The sequence below is a fragment of the Zeus faber genome (genome assembly GCF_960531495.2).
Source record: "Zeus faber genome assembly, chromosome: 5".
Lineage (NCBI taxonomy): Eukaryota > Metazoa > Chordata > Actinopteri > Zeiformes > Zeidae > Zeus > Zeus faber.
In genome coordinates, this window is record NC_137192.1 from 2,240,444 (window position 1) to 2,259,856 (window position 19,413).

The window sequence follows — 19,413 nt, forward strand, 5'->3', positions numbered from 1 at the left end:
GGAAACCATAAATAAACAGGCAGCAGAAATGGTCAGATATCAGGTAGATGTGCTTAAAGCTTCAACCTCGAAAGATTTTTATTTCAATAGATGTCTGTTAAGTCACTATCTATTGCTGAATGTTGTAACACTAAGGTTATTGAGCCCATTGCCCACTGATGAAAGCCCTTGCAATTGCAGTATTGTGAGTATTAAGAACTGGGTGTCGGTGGCGACATTCCCGGGAAGAATCACAAGCGGCGCACAGTTAGTGACGGATTTTCCATCACCCAGCAGTGGTTGGTCCACCAGAGAGGGGAGGCGGAGCAAACGCAACATACTCGCTCTTCAACTCACTTGTGTGTAAAGTGCCGTACTTTTTAATATATTGTAGTGTGTTGGCGAATTGAGTGGAGCAGAGATTTCCCAGATCTCCCAAATTGCTTTATTTGTGTGTTTTGGGGTTAAGGGGATTGTTTTATGTAATGTTAATTGTTAAGTAATGTTAATTGTTACGCCATTGTTAGTGTTAGTTAGCCATGTTACATGTGTTATGATCGATTGTCATTACTTTTATGTGTTAAGATTGTTGCAACGGGAGTGAGAGTGTGTGTGCCATTAGTTACCTGCCTGCCGTGATAAGTGTGGTGAATAAATGCTGAGCACGCTGAGTAATAAAGATCACGCTTGGTAGAGAAATCAAATCTCCTTGCTCGCTCGAAGAAGCCCTAGCCCGCTGCATTGGTGTCAGAAGTGGGATTTGAGATGGAAGCTTTGCTGGAAGAGATTAATGAACTCACCATACGCCTCTAAAACAGGCGTATGGTGGGTGCTTGGCTGAAGAAGAGACAAGAACAGGGTCAACAGGTCATTGCCTACTTCAGCCGCTCCCCCAGGCGGCCTGAGAGAAGCTGTTGTGTCACCCGTTTGGAGCTGTTGGCCGTCATCCAGGGCCTCCGCCATTTCCGTCCATACCTCTATGGGCAGAGGTTCCTTCTGCGCACCGACCATGCATCCCTCACCTGGCTCCTCAACTTCAAAAAACCAGAGGGACAGCTGGCCCGGTGGCTAAAGACACTACAGGACTACGACTTTGAGATTCACCACTGAGCTGGCCATCTCCATGCCAACGCCGATGCGCTGTCGTGAAGGCCCTGTTGACGCATCGAGGGACTGGATGCAGCGACGTTGACAGTGGCCGCTCTACGGGACCGCCGAGCGGACAACGCTAGTTCCCTTTGTTCCCAAGCGACAACCACAGCGTTGGGAACATTGACCCACACCAGCTCCAATGCGAGCAGAGCCAAGACCCTGTCCTCTCCAGAGTGGGATTAGCGTGCTGAGACCGCCTTGAGACGGTGGTCTCGGCACTTGCTCTCACTTGCTGTACTGTATACGCTATGCATGATGGGATGCTAATTTTGTCTGAGTATGGATGTTTTCCCATCATCATCCTGTGTCCATGTCCAGAGCTCTGCTCCATCGCTCTGCTCCCGGCCAGCCCCTGGGTTCGGGTGCCAGTGCCGGCTCCGTTCCTCAGGTTGTCATCCGAACGGTCCCGGTGCAACTCCTGCATGCTCTCCTCATACATAGGCAGGTACTTCACCTTGTCATAGGAGAGTAAACGCGGGGAAGCGGAGTCCCCAATACCACTGCACTCCAGCAGGGAGTCCCGGGACGCAGATGTACACACAGTAGCCCATGGTGAAGAGCAGCTGCACGATGAGGGTCCTCGACAGCTTCCCCGTCACTCGTGGATGAGGGGATTGCAGCAACGCACCCTGGCGCCGACCTACCATTCCGGGTGGCATGACAGGCTCTGCAGAGGCTGACACGCTGAGATCAGACACGCCATGGAAATTCTGACCAAACACAAAACAGTTTGCAAGCACCCTTGGCGTTTGTCCACTGTTAAGCCTTGCCATTTGAACACAAATCCAACCAAGGTCAAAGTGCAACGTTATCTCTGAATTTGAACAAAGCAAACAAACTACAGGTCTGAATAAGTCCTTAAACATTTATGCAACAAACAGTTACGGTAAGAACCAACATTTTAATAAGGTCTGGGTGGAAAAAAGGGGAAATTTATCCTTCTCTGTAAACTAAGAACGGATAGGGCATAATGGATTTCATTCCTCTACTTAGACGCTGCTACTAATGTCTTTGCCAGCTGTCACGATACTGTCACCAGTGCTGTCTGGTGAACCCAAAGGCAGGACACAACAGAGGCTCAGGAGGTGCCAAAGATCAGGGGTTTATTGCAAAAAACAGGCAGGGGTCAAAACCAGGAGATCAGTGAGAGAAGGCAAACTTATCCGGCAGGGAACAGGCAGAGAATCGGGGTCCAGGGAAACAGGTAGAGGTTCAGAAGGAAGTTTGAGGAAACAGGTGGCAGATTCGACACAGTGGTATTGTCGCAATGGATACAATGACAATCTGACAAGGATTGAGTGAACCGGGAACAGGTCACATACAGGTGGAGTGAAGACAGCTAGCTTGATTGCTGAATGGGGTCAGGTGTGCAGTGGCAGGAAATGCAGAACCAGAGTGACAGACAGAGGGAGCTGGAGAGAGAGAAAGAAAGAGCTAGAGAGAGAGTGCAAAGGACAGAATAACTACAACAAAACAGGGCAAAACAAGGAACAGAATAAACTTATAACAAAACAGGAAAACCATGACAGCACAGCTGCGTTGAACCAGAAGCTTCTCTACAGTAATTATCATCATTGAGGGGTTTTAGAGCAAGAGTGAAGCGGATAAGGGCTCCAACATCTTCAAACCAGAACCACCAGCATGTTACTTCTCCCGCAGCTGGGAACCTCTCCTTTGATTCTGCCTGTCTTTGAAAATGAAAACTGGCCCTAATGTTATTGGATGATTTTTGATGCTCTTAAAAGGTTCTTGATCAAACAGACCTAACAGCTTCCCATGATTACCCTTCATGTGGTCAGTATAACATACATACATATAACTTTTCCTCGTAAATATGTTGGGCAGTGGTAAAAGTTAGTTGTCATAGATAGTTTCCTTTAATAGATAAAAAAGAGAATAACAGGAAATATCTTAATATATAACACTTTGATAGATATTGATATGTATGCATAGCTTACTGTATCAACTCCCATTGACCATTCATCCAAAAAAAATCCTAAATCCGAAGCTTCTTATTTGAGTAAAATTTAATTACTGTGCTTGATAGAAATTATTTGATCTGTGAAAATCTCTCCAGCATGCATACCACCTTGGAAATTTTCAATCTAACTTAACTTTGATACTGGGAAGAACAGTTTGGCCTCACGACTGATTCACTTAGAGATACAGACATAACTTGGAAATATGGAAAAGTCAAGTCAAGTCAAGTCACACTTTATTTATAGAGCGCATTTCATACAAGGGCAACACAACGCGCTTTACAAAGAAATACAAAAAAGAAAGAGAGAACGTAGTTGTCAGCCGGTCATTACAAAAGAATGCCCCTGAAACAACAGCAACAACAAAAGCAACAAGAAAGACAACAAAAACAACAATAAAAGCGACTCTAACCACAGTGGCACCAACAGCAATAGAAAACAACAGCAGCAACAGCAACCACAGAAACAACAACAATGGCAGCAGCAACATCATCACCAGCAGCAACAACAACAGCAGCAACGTACACGCAAAGACGTCACCGGAACCGGAAGTGGTAGCTCTCACCGGAACCAGAAATCTCCTCATCTGTATTGACTGGAAAGGTCACTCAAGTTAGAGATGGTTATGTCGAGGTATAAGGTTACATTAAGTTGAGGTATAAGGTAAGCGAGAGTTAAGTTTAGGTATAAGGTTAGCACCAGCAACGACAACACCAGTTAAGGTATAGGGTTAGCGGCACCAACAACAGCACCAGGAGCAGCAGCAACACCAACACCAGCAGTGACAATACCAGCAGCAGACAACAGCAGCAACAAAAACGCAACAGCAACAGCGCACAAGCAAAGACGTCACCGAGACCGGAAGTGGTAGCTCTCACTGGAACCAGAAATCTCCTCAAGGAAACCAGAAATCTCCTCAAGGAAACCAGAAATCTCCTCAATCTCCTAAATTACGGTTCAAGCTTCCAATCAGACCTCAGGAGGGAGATCCTTTTGACTCTCTCTCTCTCCGAAAACACACCCTTCTTATGATCCTAAAACTGTAATATCACAACAGAAACAACCACAGAAACAGAAATAGCAGCAACATCAACATCACCAAAGCAGGAGCAACAACACACACACGCACACGCAAAGACCTCACCGGAACCGGAAGTGGTAGCTCTCACCGGAACCGGAAAAGTCACTCAGGTTAGAGATGTTAGAGATGTTGAGTTGAGGTACAAAGATAGAGATATTTAAATTAGGGTATAAGGTTAGAGATGCTTAAGTTTAGGTATACGTTTAGGGATTGTTATGTTTAGATATAATGTTTGAGATGATTAGGTTAAAGAATAAGGTCAGAGATGGTTAAGTTTAGGTATAAGGTTAGCAGCGGCAACGACAACACCAGTTGAGGTATAAGGTTAGCAGCACCAACAACACCACCAGCAGCACTAACACCACTAGCGGCTACTGTATCAACAGCAACAATAGCAGCAGCAAAAACAGTAGCAACAGCAGCAGCAACAGTGCACAAGCAAAGACGTCACTGGAACCGGAAGTGGTAGCTCTCACCAGACACGGAGATTTCAAAAGTGTGCACTATCTCATCTAAATCCAGTCACGGTGGATCGTTAAGTTTAGCTATAAGGTTAGCAGCAGCAATGACAATACCAGCAAAAACAATAGCAGCAACAGAAAACAGCAGCAGCAATAGTAGAAGCAACAGCGCACAAGCGAAGACGTCCCCGGAACCGGAAGTGGTAGCTCTCACCGGAACCAGAAATCTCCTCATCTGTATTGAGTCAACAGTGTGTACCATCTCATCTCAAAGAAGTAACACAGAGCAAAGACATCAACGGAACCGGAAGTGGTAGCCCTCACCGGAAACGGAAATTTCAACCCTGTGCACCGTCTCATCTTAATCCAGTCACAGTCCTTTAAATAGCGTCCCTAAATTACGGATCAAGTTTTTCATTCTGACCTTGGGAGGGAAATCCTTTTGACTATCTCTCCGAAAACACACCCTTATAATCCTCTCACTGTAATATCACAACAGAAACTACAACTTCAACTACAACAACAGCAACAGAAATAGCAGCAGTAGCAGCAGCAGCCACAAAACAACAACAGCAGCAGCAACATCAACTCCAGCAGCAGCAACAAAAAACAACAGCAAAAAAGACAAGACAGACTAACAGATGTCAGTCATCTTTTTTGACCCAGTGAGAACGCGTGCAGCCGCATTTTGGATTAATTGTAGCCGCTGCACAGCTGATTTCAGGAGGCCGGTGAATAGGCCGTTACAATAGTCCAATCTATTCGTTATGAATGCATGGATTAATTTCTCGGAGTCTGCTTTTGACAGGAAGCCTCTTAATTTTGAAATGTTTTTTTAGATGGTAGAAGGCTGATTTTGTGATTTGATTTATATGGCTCTTAAATTTAGATTGCCGTCTATGATTACACCCTGATTTTTGGCTTCATTCTTGCTCGCCAGGGACAGATAACTAAGATGAGCTGCAATTTTCTGTCTTTGAGCCTTTGCACCAAAGATGAGTATTTCTGTTTGTCTTTCTTCAGTTGTAAAAAGTTCTTTGACATCCATGCATTAATATCATTAATACACTGAGTGAGGGAATGCATGGGGAGCAGGTCATCAGGAGATAGGGATATGTACAGCTGTGAATCATAATTATGGTAATTTATTTTGTGTTTCTTTACAATATGTGTCAGTGGAAGCATAAAGAGGTTAAACAATAATGGTCCCAGAATCGAACCATGGGGCACTCCACATACAATATCCACTTTGTTTGACACAAAATCTCCAATGGACAGGAAGAACTTCCTGTCCTGTAGGTAGGTTTTAAACCAATTTAGAACCGGGCCAGATAGGCCAACCCATTTTTGTAATCTCACTAATATAATCTGATGGTCAACAGTGTCGAAGGCAGCACTGAGATCCAGGAGCAGAAGGACAGATCGTTTTTTTGCATCAGTGTTTATTTGTAGATCGTTCAGAACTTTAAAAAAAGTGCTGTTTCTGTGCTAAGGTGAGGTCGAAAGCCAGATTGATAAGTGTCTAAAAGGCTGTTTGAGGTAAGATAGTTGTTAAGCTGAAGGTAAACTGTTTTTTCAAGTATTTTGCTGAGGAATGGCAAGTTGGAAATGGGCCTGTTGTTGGCAATAACTGTTGCATCGAGATTGCTCTTCTTCAGGAGTGGTTTAATGACAGCTGTTTTAAATGCTGCAGGGAACATACCTAATTGAAGAGAGCCATTTATAATTTCTAATACCTCATGTGCTAGGCTATTAAAAACTGTTTTAAAAAATGTGGTAGGGAGGGGGTCCAGGCAGCAGGTGGAGGACCTGACTTACCAACAATATCGTCCAGTCTTTTTATGTCTCAGGGGACGAAATGAGACATGGCAGCAGTCATATTACTGGGGAACTAAAGGGTAGGTTCATTTCTGGATGTTGAGGCACTAATATTCTGTCTGATAGCTATAATTTTGTTCCTGAAGAATGTAGCAAACTCCTCACATTTTTCAGAGTAGAGAATCTCTGACAGGGTTGTAGATGGTGGATTAATAAGTCGATCAACAGTGAAGAAGAGCACTTTACTATTGTTGAGGTTTTCATTCATGATTTTAGAAAAGAAAGACTGTCTGGCCTGTTTAATTTCTATATTGTATCGATTGAGTCTATCCTTGTCCTACGTGAAGATTTGTCTTTCTCCATTTTCGTTCTGCCTGGCAACACTCTCTTAAGCTGCCTAACAACCGCTCCATTTCTCCAGGGGGCTTTTTTTTTCTATGTTTTTAGTTTTAACTGGTGCAATCTTATCAATGATATTTTGTATTTTGGAGTTGAAGTTGTTCACAGGATCTTCAGTTGATGATGCCTTGAACAGCGGTAACTCATTTACAATTCTCACTGGTGGGTTTCACTGGTATTATTGTTAAAGATACGTTTTTTAATTGTTCGGGTACCCCTCTGTTGTACAGGAGCAACATCCATGACATAGGGTACAGTGATATTCAGTCCTTTTGATAAGTCTAGAGCATGCCCCTTATTGTGGGTGGGTCCAGAAACGTGCTGAGTGAGGTCAAATGCCTCCAATAGGCTAATGAAGTGTTGAGCATCTGGGTCTGTTTGATTGTCAACATGAATATTAAAATCACCTGAGATAATTACACAATCATAATCAGTGGAGACCTTGGACAGTAGCTCAGAGAAGTCATCAAGAAAGCCACATTTAGATTTTGGTGGCCAATAGACAGCGATGATTAAAATCGGGGCACTGCAGTTTATAGATATAGCAAGGTGTTCAAAAGATGTGAATTCTCAGAGGAGGAATTCCTTGCAGGTATAGATATCAAAGAAGACAGCAGCTATTCCACCGCCTCTCTGGTCAGCTCTAGTGGTTTGGATGAACTTGAAATTAGGAGGTGCTGTTTCAATGAGTGTGACTGAGCCATTTCTATCCAGCCAGGTCTCAGTTAATAGAGTGAGATCCAAGTTATGAGTACTTATAAGCTCATTAACCAAAAATGACTTACGTTTAATAGAGACATTTTTATTGTTCTGGTTGCATGGCTTTGTGGGGTACCCAGAGTTTGAGTCGGAACAGGTAGTAAATTGTTTAGATTCCTGTATGTTACAGGGAAGTTACGTAATTTCGGTCTATGGTTTATAAGAACAGAGCAGAGTGACACTCAATAATGTCAGAGTGGAACAGACTCACCAAACATCAGTTGTGAACAGAGATTTCAGCTTAAGTTTCATGTTTAAGGCGACCAGGCGTGATCCGTAATGGTTTGGACGAACTCCATCATGTCTGAAGATGTTTGGACGGTTCAAGAAGGTGCCGAAGTTGTCCACAAACAGTACGTTGAGGGAACAGCAGTATCCCTTGAGTCATGTGTGTAGCTGAAGGACACGTGTGAATTTTACGTCTCTGGGACACGGCAGCGGGCCGGAGACGATGAACAGGCGATAAACTTCGTAAAGTCTTCCTTAAGTGTCTCAGATTATTTTTTCCTGAGATCGTTGGTTTCGACGTGGATAAGAACAGTGGAGGCAAACGGGTTTTGATTCAGCAGTTTTGATCTTTCATAGCCGGCGGGGCATCAGATGGATCCGACTCACCCGCAGTGAGAATGGATCCGGGCCATGGGAGAGTGGAGTCTAAATCCGGTCTGATCACAGCGGAGGACATGGAGCAGGAGATGTGCTTAGCCTGAGCGCTAGCGATGGAGGTCAGATGCACAAACAGTTTATCCTTCTTCTTCACGTCCTCACGCAGGCTGTGGATGTCTTTGAAGTCAGCAATATATAACAGGCTAGCTGGCATTAGCCGAGTGCTAGCCAAGCGCTAGCCAAGCCAGAGTCCACGTTCCAAAATCCGAAAAGACAGTTCAGGCGAGGGTCAAAGCCAGGAAATAGTAGGGATATCACAGTGTAAATAATCCGAGATCCGTAATCCAAAATCAGGTAGTTTGGGAAGCGATTTAAAGTAGTAGCAGAACACAAAAGACGTAACCGGAACCGGGAGTGGTAGCTCTCACCGGAACCGGAGGTCCCTCACCCTTCTAGTGATGCAAAATTTGTTTGTAACAAACACATTTTTTAAATGACTTGGGAGTGGTGAGTCACTCTGGCAAAAGAGCCAAGCGTTGGCGACTCTGTTACTGCAGCCGGCTCACTGTCTGAACTGAGACTCGAATCCCCAGCTAAAAGGCCCGAGAGCCCCAAGACGGAGTGATGCATGCGCTCCAAGTAGACAAGCAAACAAAACAGTAGAGGAGACAGCAACTTAAACAATCAATTCCATAAAAACCTGATAAAAGGTTTTTGAGCCATTCAAAAGAATCGCATCATCGCATCAAAGGCTCGTCTGGTGACAACAGCGGCTGATGCATAGCGCTCTCCTTGACATCTCCAACATCGTTGGCGGCCATCATTTCTCCTCAACGTGAATCGACTTTCCCTCGTCCAGCGTAAATGCTCCCTGGCCCATGCACGATGATGCCTGTGCCTGGTCAGGTACCCTTGCAGGTCGTCTAGCACGCAGACCGCGCTGATGTAAAAAGTTTCGAATGGTCTGACAGGACACTTGGGTGCCTCTCACCTCCCTCAAATGTGCCTGGAGTTGAGTGGCATTCACCATTCGGTTCCGCAGGACACTGTTGAATCCCACAATGAAGTGGTCATCAGTGTGGGATGTGGCCAAAGGACGTCCACTTCTATGCCTTTCTGTGACCCTTCCAGTCTCTCTGTATCTCTGTTGTAACCTGCTGATGACACTCTAAGCTCAGTGGCCACTTCCCTCTGAGAACATCCTGTTTGAAGCCTCGTAATGGCGAGGTACTGTTGATCAGTTGTTAGGTGTCGTCTTGGTCTCATGATGTCAAAATGTGAACAGCATGATGAAGAGGACTGTTTAAATACCAATTGTAATTGAACCAGGAAATGTATTGGTCGATTCATGAATCAAACACCTGTTGTGAATTTTGCTGTTCAGCTCCTTGTTAGAGAACAGCAAGTTGTGCAAAAAGTACTGAAACATTGAACAGTTGGACATGTGCATTCAAAAGTTTAGAGAAGGTCAAATTAAGTTCACCTGTAAAGGTTATAGTGCATTTTAGGTTCATCCTGAAATTTCACCTGAAAGCTGAATATCCGTAACTCTTTGTGAGTAGTGTATACTGTATATATATGTGTGTGTGTGTAGTTGATGCATACCAGGCTTGGTAATGAACAGTTTTCACTAAATACATATTTTTTGAATGTACCTCTATGGGAATCTACGCTGAAGTTTAAGCTTTGCACTCGCAAAAATAGAACTGAGTCGGTTGGGAGCACGAGGGGTTTAGGAACCTTGCATCATGCCACTTTCGCAACTCTGATGCTTTTGCCTGGTGTGACATACCACATACATTGCAGCGTATCAGAAGCATTGCCGTGACGCTTTTGTGACGCTGACGTGTCGCTTCTGGTGTGGCATAGGGGTAAGAGTGCATAGGGGTAAGAGAGAACTTTTCAACACTAGTGATGACAGGGCAAAGGAGGAACCGGTTAAAGGTGCAATCAGTAATATTCTATTCACTCATTTTTTATTCGCTTAAATTGACCATGATCTATCAGTGGCGGTTTGCAACTGTTATTGATCAATGCCAGTCAGTCCACTGTTACCACTGAGATTTGATGCTGGGATTTCAAGCTCAAAAAACAGGCAGATTGGTCCAGACTTTCTTTTTAGGGGGAAATAGAGTCTGGAGTCTATTAATGAACGTTATGTGACTAGATGACCAACATGCAAGACCTCACTGCTACACAAGGCCTAAACAGCTTTTTTCTATGGCAAACAAGCCAATGAAAAACCCTGTAACAAAACGTGTGTGAACTGGTTCGGCATTGTTAGGTGGAGGGATGGTAGGACTGCAAGCAGTCTGCTTTAGCTTTACAATACAGTGCCACATAAGATAGCTGGAGAAAACATTTGTTGTTGATGCTGAAACATTATAGCAAAAATAGTTGGCCACAATCTTTCTTTGACTTGCTGTAATAAAAAAGTCAAGCAAGCCACAGTTTGTCGAAAATGGCAAATGCACTACATAGTCACCTCAGTATCCCAATAAATTAAATTCTTGACACCAACAAAAGGATGGTTGGGTGTGGAGTGGATTTCTTCATGTCATCAGCTTGTCATAAGTCATATGTTGACGTTATTGACTTATAGGGCATATGGCTCTTTCAGGTTTATGGGACTGCATCAACACTGTTCCTCTCAGCTGCTTTTTAACCAATGTGGGAGACAATTTTTAGTCAACAATAGTTTAATAATTTGTAATCTCTGGGACACTCCTTCTCCCCATGCTTCCTACCCCTCTCCCACACCCAAAAAAAGACCCAAGTCATTGTCTTGGTAAAAGTGAATAACACTAACTAACTTATAATGAGCCTCGCACCATGGATTAAGTGAGCGGACTCTGCATATGTTGATTTGAGCTAGAATTGCAGACAAATAGTTGTGCCAGGCGGGGCACTAAATAAACCAATAAAAAAGTTGATGATAGCTGTTTACCACCGCCATCTATTTCAATCAGGTGCACCATAAAGGAAGACCCGTAGGACCCGTGGTTCCCAAGCCAGGCCTCGCTGATGGGGTCAATTTGGCCTTTATATTGAGTCAGACGATTTTAATTATGACGTGCCACTGAGAAGCGATGGCAATCCAATCACCGAGAGTATATGTCCAAAGGAAGGGCACGAGATTAGTACAGGCTGCCATTCAGCTCAGTAGCACAAGATAAATAAATATCATAAACATAGCGCATAGAAATGCAAGTTAGCACAGATAGGCACACGCAGATGCCTATCCGGAAGGCATGGAAACACATATTGCACTGCAAAAAACTGGAATCATAATGCAATTATGTAATAAATAAAATCTTAACAAGCTAGAAAATAAAAAATGAAAAAAATAAATGATCATATTTTCTTTTCTTTTGAATTGTGCAGCTAATTTTGAGAAAATGCCTTCAACTGTCTTCCTGACTAAAAATGAAATAATTACTCTTTTAAATGAAGAGAAGAATATGGACGTTCTAAAAAACATTTTGCAAGATTATACATTATTTAGAGGAGATTTTCTCATCCCGTTGGTCAGAGAGCTTGCTCTCAACCCATGCATATACAACCAGTCATGCACGTACACACACACACACACACACACACACACGTTCAAGACCCGTCCTAATGTTCTAATGAGCTCTAATGTTCTGTTCTATGCAATCTAGTGTCTCTTACCAAAGAATGGCTTGTATAACTTGCCAGTTGTCTTAATTCCTCTGCCATGTACTGTGTAATCTGGCCCTGTACAATTATATATTGTCTTGTCAAAGCCCCCGCATACATAGAGCATTCAGAAGTTTAGAACATTAGTATATTATCTTGAAGTCTGCCTTTTCAAACTAAATCTAGTAATGATCAAACAGCTTTGTGTCATAAATGCTGCCTTGTATCAAAACTGAAGTTTCAATTTATGGGATCATTCTTCTATATCACTGTTGACATGCTGAACGTAATGGTATGTTCAAAGCAAGTGTGAATCCAAAAGTACCACGACTGAGCCACAGTAACATCCTTCATTACTCTTCAATTTGTTGTCAGTAAATGACAATAGCTTGAAAGAATCACAAAAAAATATATATGCTTAATCTTTTTTTTTTTTTTTAAGTGCCCCAAATTCTCTCTCAAGCCCCAAGAGCTCTCACAAGAATGAGTGAATCAATGCTTTTTCCATAAGTGAAGCTTCTAAATTATGCTGCTTAGGTTTATTTTATATTATCGTTTTGTTCATTTTTAGGTTTTAATTTATTGGTTATCATTAAGTTTATTAATAACTTATTATAATATGTGTTAAGTATATTTTTTTTTATTCATTGTTAATTTTTAGATTTATTTTTCTGGACAATTGTTTGTTGTTAGTTTTTTTATTGGTAGTTATTTTGTATTATATCTATCCATCTATCTATCTATCTATCTATCTATCTATCTATCTATCTATCTATCCATCTATCTATCTATCTATCTATCTATCTATCTATCTATCTATCTATCTACCTACCTACCTACCTACCTACCAACTTGGGGCGGACCAGGGGCGTGGTCAAGCACCGGCTGTGGACGACAGCACGCTTCCCATTTCCCGTGGTCACCAAGCTGCCTAGAATTGTCCCAATCAGCGCCCGCACGGTGCTGATTGGTCCAATCAATGCAGGGAGGTTTTTTTTATGTTTTGTCTGTTTTACAGAGGGAGGAGGGCGCATGGCTCGTGAGCGGCCCATGAGTGGAACGCCAATCCACCTGCGCCCTAGAGGACCATTCGCAACATTAATAATAGGTCCTCAGAGATGTATGTATAATTGTGGCCTGCGTGCCAGAGACGGAACAATAAATCGCAAGCCATGTTGGCGCACCAGGGCCAAAAAGACTCCCTCCCGAATCCTGTCATCTGCGCCACTTGTGGGAGTTTCTTCCCACAGATAAGTGTTCAGGGAGGGAGACGGAGTCTTTTTGGCCGTGGTGCGCCAACATGGCTTGCGATTTATTGTTCAGACTCTGGCACGCAGGCCACAGTTATAAAAACATCTCTGCTCACAAGCCGTGCGCCCTCCTCCCTCTGTAAGACAGACAAAAAATTTAAAAAAACTCCCTGCATTGATTTGGACCAATCAGCACTGCGTCTTTCATTGTTTTTTTGGTTAATTGTTTGATTTATTTCATTCTTTATTGTTTTTTTTAAATCGTTACATTTCCTCATTAATGTTGAGGTTTATTGCATAGCACTGCAATTACTTTATTACTATTATTATTGCCAATTTTTTTGTGAGCTGCTGAGATACTGCAATTTCCCTTCAGGCCTGAATCTATCTGCTTAAGTTCAATATTTTAAACCAAAATGAAAAAGAGTACTTCCCTTTAAAAAGTTACTTATTTCACTCATGGAAATATATAGAATTGGCCATTTTTTTCTCTGTAATATAGCTGATGACTTATTTTCTCAAAGTGCAGTGGAGTGGAAAGGGCACAGGACAAACACTGTGCAGGAAAGGACATTTGACTACGTCAAGTCCAGGAAAATGCTGCGGGACATTACGCAAACATCACATCATTGTCACAGCATTGTTTCCTTCGGCAGATAGTGGGAGAACATCCCTCATCGTGTCATGAAATAAGATTCCTCTTCTATACAAAAGCTCTGCGTCGACACAACCTGGACCCAAGGCGAATTTTTCAAGTCCCAAATACACACACTCACACCCGAATAGTCTTCGTGTTTAGGTGTGTCCTTTAATGTATACAATACATTGTATAATTGACATTTTAATATGCAACACACACACACACACACACACACACACACACACACACACACACACAAAAAGTGTCAGAACGACTTAATCCAGACGCATGCAACACATCTACAGACACACACGCATACACTGTTCAAACAGCACAGGCCTGCCTTTGCCACATTTACCGAAGACAAACTGTGTTTGAGCGGTGAGAAAAAAGCAGGCAGAAGCTAGATGAATAAAGAAAAATTCACTCCTGAGGCTTGTCGCACCCACACAAACTCCTATTTGCATGGGAACACACACACACACACACACACACACACACACACACACACACACACACACACACACACACACACACACACACACAGGAAATATATATAAAACCTCCAGAGATCCGACTGGGAGTACCGAGTTATTGAGGCCAGGAGTTCAATTCAATCTTTGACGTCTGCCACCGTGCAATATACAGTAATCAGATTCAATTGAAACGGGTGTGTTTTGGGTGGCTGGGTGGGAGGCCTTAGGGGGAGGTGGAGGCTCAGAAAAAAACGAGATAGAAAATGAGAAAAAATATATTTAGAAAAAAATATTTAGTCTGTTATAACCGTGTTTATTTTAAGGTTTTGTGGACTTAAAATTTATACCATGGATTTCTCTGTTTTACAATGTATCTTGGTATGCTCTGGTGAAGGCTGCCTTGGGTAGGCTTGGGTAGGCCAATGTTAATACTTCCGTCAACTTATGTCAATCCTTAAGCTAGTATCAACTTGTCTGCACATTGGAGACTCAATCTTTGGCATTTTGATGACCCTAACTTTTCCATATCTGTACCCAGGCCCGTAATCTCAGCTAATCCATAACTAAACTTAACCATCTCTAACACAATTTCAAAACAAAATTACCAGGGGCAAAAAAACAAACAAACATGTATTTCTCTATATTTAAAAATAAATGGTTGGAAACCCTTCATTTAAATCATGTTTTTCAGAGTTTGACTCTTTTGCACTTCTGTGAAGCTCTATGGCTTCAATGTGATATTATTGTTATTAAAAAGTTTTTGGCAATACATTGAGTGTAAATATATTGCAAGTTTCCCATTTAAAAAAATGGATTTAACATGTGTTTTAAGGTTTAAACAGTTGCTACATTGAATAATGGTTTAAATCCAATCTATTTATGCACTGTGAGAAGCAGCTATAGAACAGTGGTTTTCTCAGTAGTAAAGACTTCAGCGAGGTTGTCCTCTGAACAGTCATAAATTATGGGAACTAGCATTTTAATAAGGCCTGGGTTGAGAAATAGCCAACCTATTATTTCTGGTTTAAGATTTTTCTTTTTACTTTGACAACTTGTAAGAGAATAAACTCCAGTTACACTTGTCGTGAGAGAAGGTAGCCTCATTTCATATGCATAACTGGCCTGGAGGTAGAGGAAGACGTAGAAATAGTGATAGAGGGGTCTAATTAAGGGCAAATTGTCATGAAAGATTTGGTAAATTGGGACCATGGCCAACTTGGAATGCTGTGTAAACATGTGCAACCTTCTTCCTGCTCCACGCCTCACTTCACTGTGTGACACATTTATAGAGACACTTTGAGTGAGTGATGGAGAGAGAGAGGGAGAGAGAGAGCGAGAGAGAGAGAGAGAGAGAGAGAGAGAGAGAGAGAGAGAGAGAGTAAAACCAGAGAGGAGAATATTAACAGAGGTGTAATAGTCCAAGTAAAAGCCCACTTAGGCGATCGATGGCCTCAAATGAACTTTTAATCCTGCCAATTGAGAGTGATGGAGTTGACAGTGATCCCAGTCAACCCACTATTCAATTCAATGGGCCAGAAGAGAGAGACAGAGCCAGAGAGAGTGAGAGAGAGAGAGAGAGAGAGAGAGAGAGAGAGAAAGAGAGAGTGAGAGAGAGAGATTGATAAGTGGCTAGACGTCCATCTTGATGTACAGTATAACGCACTTTCATCCCGAGACCCGATGAACGAATCACCCCTTGGGGGCTTTCTTCGCAACTTCAATTTGGATGAAATGTTTTTAAATTTCTCTCTCTCTGAGTGGAAGGCATCAAACATCTGCCTCAAGAAACTCCCAAAAAAATTTCTTGGCAAGATTCAAAGACAGTCTATTTATCTTGGAATAAACAAGACGTTTGAAGGAAATAATGGATAGAACAAATGTGGGCCCTCCAACCCACCTGAAAAAACACCGTCATGGCAGCGATGGTCCTCTTCTCCCCAATGGCGGCACTGAGGCTGTCAAAGTCATCAGAGTTGTACATGTAAATCTGCATCTGTTCGGGGAGACAGAATGAGACGGAGACACGGAGTGAGACACAGGAGTTACATCAAGATAGAATGTGTAAGCGATGAATAAATGTCGAAACGCAAAAAAAGTAAATGGATATTCTCTGCTATGCGCTGTGCTACGCCATATTACTTTGTAGGTTAACATCTATGTCACAAGAGCTTATGAAGACCCCTTAAAATGTCTTTGTGGCAGACAAAGGGGCAGTGGTTGAGCCACGTCTGCAGGGGACAGGGCTGGTTTGGCCGTGGCGGCGCAGCTTTACCGGGTCTGCCCAATCAGTCAAGTCTCTTTAGCGCTGATTGGTCGGACCCGGCTGAGAGAGTCTTCTTATATGCTGTTCTGTCTTTCAGTGGAGAGCGGAGGCCCAGGACGCAGAAACACCTGCACAAAACAAACTCTGTCAATCTTTTCTAGTTAATAGTTCTGTTGTGCCAGCGAGACTTTCTGTTACCAGCATGAATAAAATCCTTGCCAAGTAGGACACTGCCCAAACAACTCCATCTCCCTCCCTAAACCCCTACATGTGGGTAGAGACTCCCACAAGTGGCGTAGTCTGCAGGACCTGGGAGTAACAGGGGGCCGAAGGAAAGGCTCCCAGGAGCTGATCTGCTGGCTGCAGGAGCACCTCCCAGACCTGGAGGACAAGCGGGACTTGCTTCGCTGCCAGCTAGAGCCAGCCAGTGTGTGTCTCCAGAGGGACGGAGTGGACCCACCGTGACCGGGCTCTGTGACCTCGGCGTCTCCAGAAGAAGCACCACCGGTACAAGGAGTAGCGCAAGCACGCTACGACATATTGCTGGCCCGCCGCCGCCAATCGGGAGCCAGCCGGAGGACTAGCCCCGAGCCCAACCCACACGGGATTGGCCGGGTCCCCTGCTCTTTCCGGCACCCAGGGGGAGGACCTCCGGGGAACCAATGCGTCTGCCCCCAGGACCCAGGCAGGATTGGCCAGTTCCCCAACCCATCCCGGTGACCCGTGGGGGGACCTCCAGAGCCCTGCTGCACCCACCCCCAGGACCATTATGGGAGTTGCCCGGGACGCCGACCCTACCCAACGACCTGGAGGGGGCCGGCCAGGGCTCTGCGCCCCCTTCCTGTTCTGTCCCCTCTCTGTCCCCCGTAACCTCCCAGGGAGGCACCGCCATGGACCCACAGGCAGCTGCTCAAACGCCTGGTCAGGGGTGCTGGCGCTACAGGTGACCCGACCATGTTCAGCGATACTGCCCCATGATCTAGGTCAGACAGGTGGTTCGGGTCCCTGGTCCGCTGGGCCCCTCCCCCAGTCGGGGAGAGTACAAGGGAGTAGAAATCAGACTTTGCTGGACTCTGGTTGTTCTCAGACGATGGTTCAGCAACACCAGATTCGACCGGGGGCTTCGTTGAAGGCATCACGGGTGGAGATTTGGTGTGTGCATGGGGATATTCACACTTATCCGGTGGTGCGGCTTGAAATACGGTACCAGGGGAAAAAGCAAAGGGTCAAGGCTGCGGTTGGCTCCCGCCTGTCGCATGGTCTGATTTTGAGTGTGGATTGGCCATTTTCTCCCTTTGACCTCCTTATTGGCAGAAGACCCAGGGGCGCGCTAGACCTAATTAAAGAAAACTGGAAGGAGGGTCCTAGCACCAGTAAGAACAAGATACAGTACGTTATGGACCTGAGAGCAAAGCAACATGCGCTGGGACAGCATTCAGGGGAGAATTTTCTCCAGGCCCAGGAACGGCAGAGCGGCCCGACTCAGACAATTTACACCGGGAGACAGGATGTTAGTGTTGCTCCCTACGTTCAGCTCGAAATGACTCGCCAAGTGGCAAGGGCCCTTTATGGTCACATGGCAGGTTGGGGAGGTAGATTATGAGGTTGCACGGTGAGACAGAGTAGGGGTGACGCAGATCCATCACCTGAACCTCCTGAAGCAGTGGAAGGAGGCCGTCTCCATGTGTCTGGCCACCACGGTCAAGGAGGATGAGTTGGGGCCGGAGGCTCCAAAAGCGTCCAATTCCACACCGGCCCTTTCCAGTAACCATCTCTTGCCGAGCCAGAGCATGGATGTGGCCATGTTACAATGCCAGTTTTCTGATGTCTTCTCCCCTGTGCCGGGCCACACGTCCATCATACAACACCATGTGGAGATGACCCAGGGCATGAAAGTATGCTCTCGTCCGTATCGCTTGTCCGAACATAAAAGCAAAGTTGTGCAGTCAGAATTGAAGGCAATGCTGGTGATAGAGGAGTCTACAGGCAACTGGTGTAGTCCCATCGTTGGTATGTAAGCCAGATGGGTCAGTCGGCTTCTGTGTAGACTACCAGAAGGTGAACGTGGTGTCGAAGTTCGATGTGTGTCCCATGCCCTGGGTTGACGAGCTCCTTGACCGGTTAGGCACGGCTCCGTTTTTTACGACACTAGATTTAACTGAGGGCTACTGGCAGATTCCGTTGTCGCCAGAGTCCAAGGAGAAATTGTTGGGTTGTACCAAGAAAAGAAGGGGTTGTACCAATTTGTGAAGCTTCAGTTTGGGTTGTTTAGGGCCCCAGCCACCTTTCAGAGACTCATGGACTGGGTTCTGCGTCCGCATGCAGCATACTACTTACAGTAGATGACATTATTATTCATAGTGACACCTGGGAGCGGCACATGCAGCTATGGGGGCAGTACTCGAGTCCCAACCCTAAGAAGTGTGCGGTTGGGTGGAGGCAGGTACACTATCTGGGGGACCACTTGGGTGGGGGACTAGTCCGACCCCAGATAGATAAATTGGGAGCGTTCACAAACAGTCCGATACCCAAGCCCAAGAAGGAGGTCATTTACATTTATATATATATATAGGTAAAGAAGTTAGTCGGGCTGGCAGGTTACTACAAAAGGTCTTAATTAATAATTGAACTCAAAAGGGTGCGCCAGATCCGGTCCAGTAGACGGAGGTGTGCCAGCAGGCATTTGAGAAGGTGAAATCAGCTCTGTGGGAAGCCAGTCCTGGGTGCGCCTAACTTTTGTCTCCCTGGGGGCACTGCTCTCCTAGCAGGTGGGGGGCATTGACCGACCGATACTGTACATCAGCAGAAAGCTCTCAGAGCGGGAGTCCAAGTACAGCATCGAAACGAACTCTGTCAATCCTTTCTACGACTCTGTCTTCCTCCCTATACC

General features: G+C 44.5%; 1 protein-coding gene across 1 annotated transcript in view; it reads right to left on the reverse strand.

Moving 5' to 3' along the window:
• LOC307231045 (receptor-type tyrosine-protein phosphatase gamma-like) overlaps nucleotides 1–19,413 on the reverse strand; it is a 377,917-nt gene that overhangs the window by 114,418 nt on the left and 244,086 nt on the right. The window contains exon 5 of the mRNA XM_080001587.1: nucleotides 16,158–16,253. Within this exon, the coding sequence (XP_079857713.1) occupies nucleotides 16,158–16,253 (96 nt within the window). The remainder of the gene's footprint in view (nucleotides 1–16,157; nucleotides 16,254–19,413) is intronic.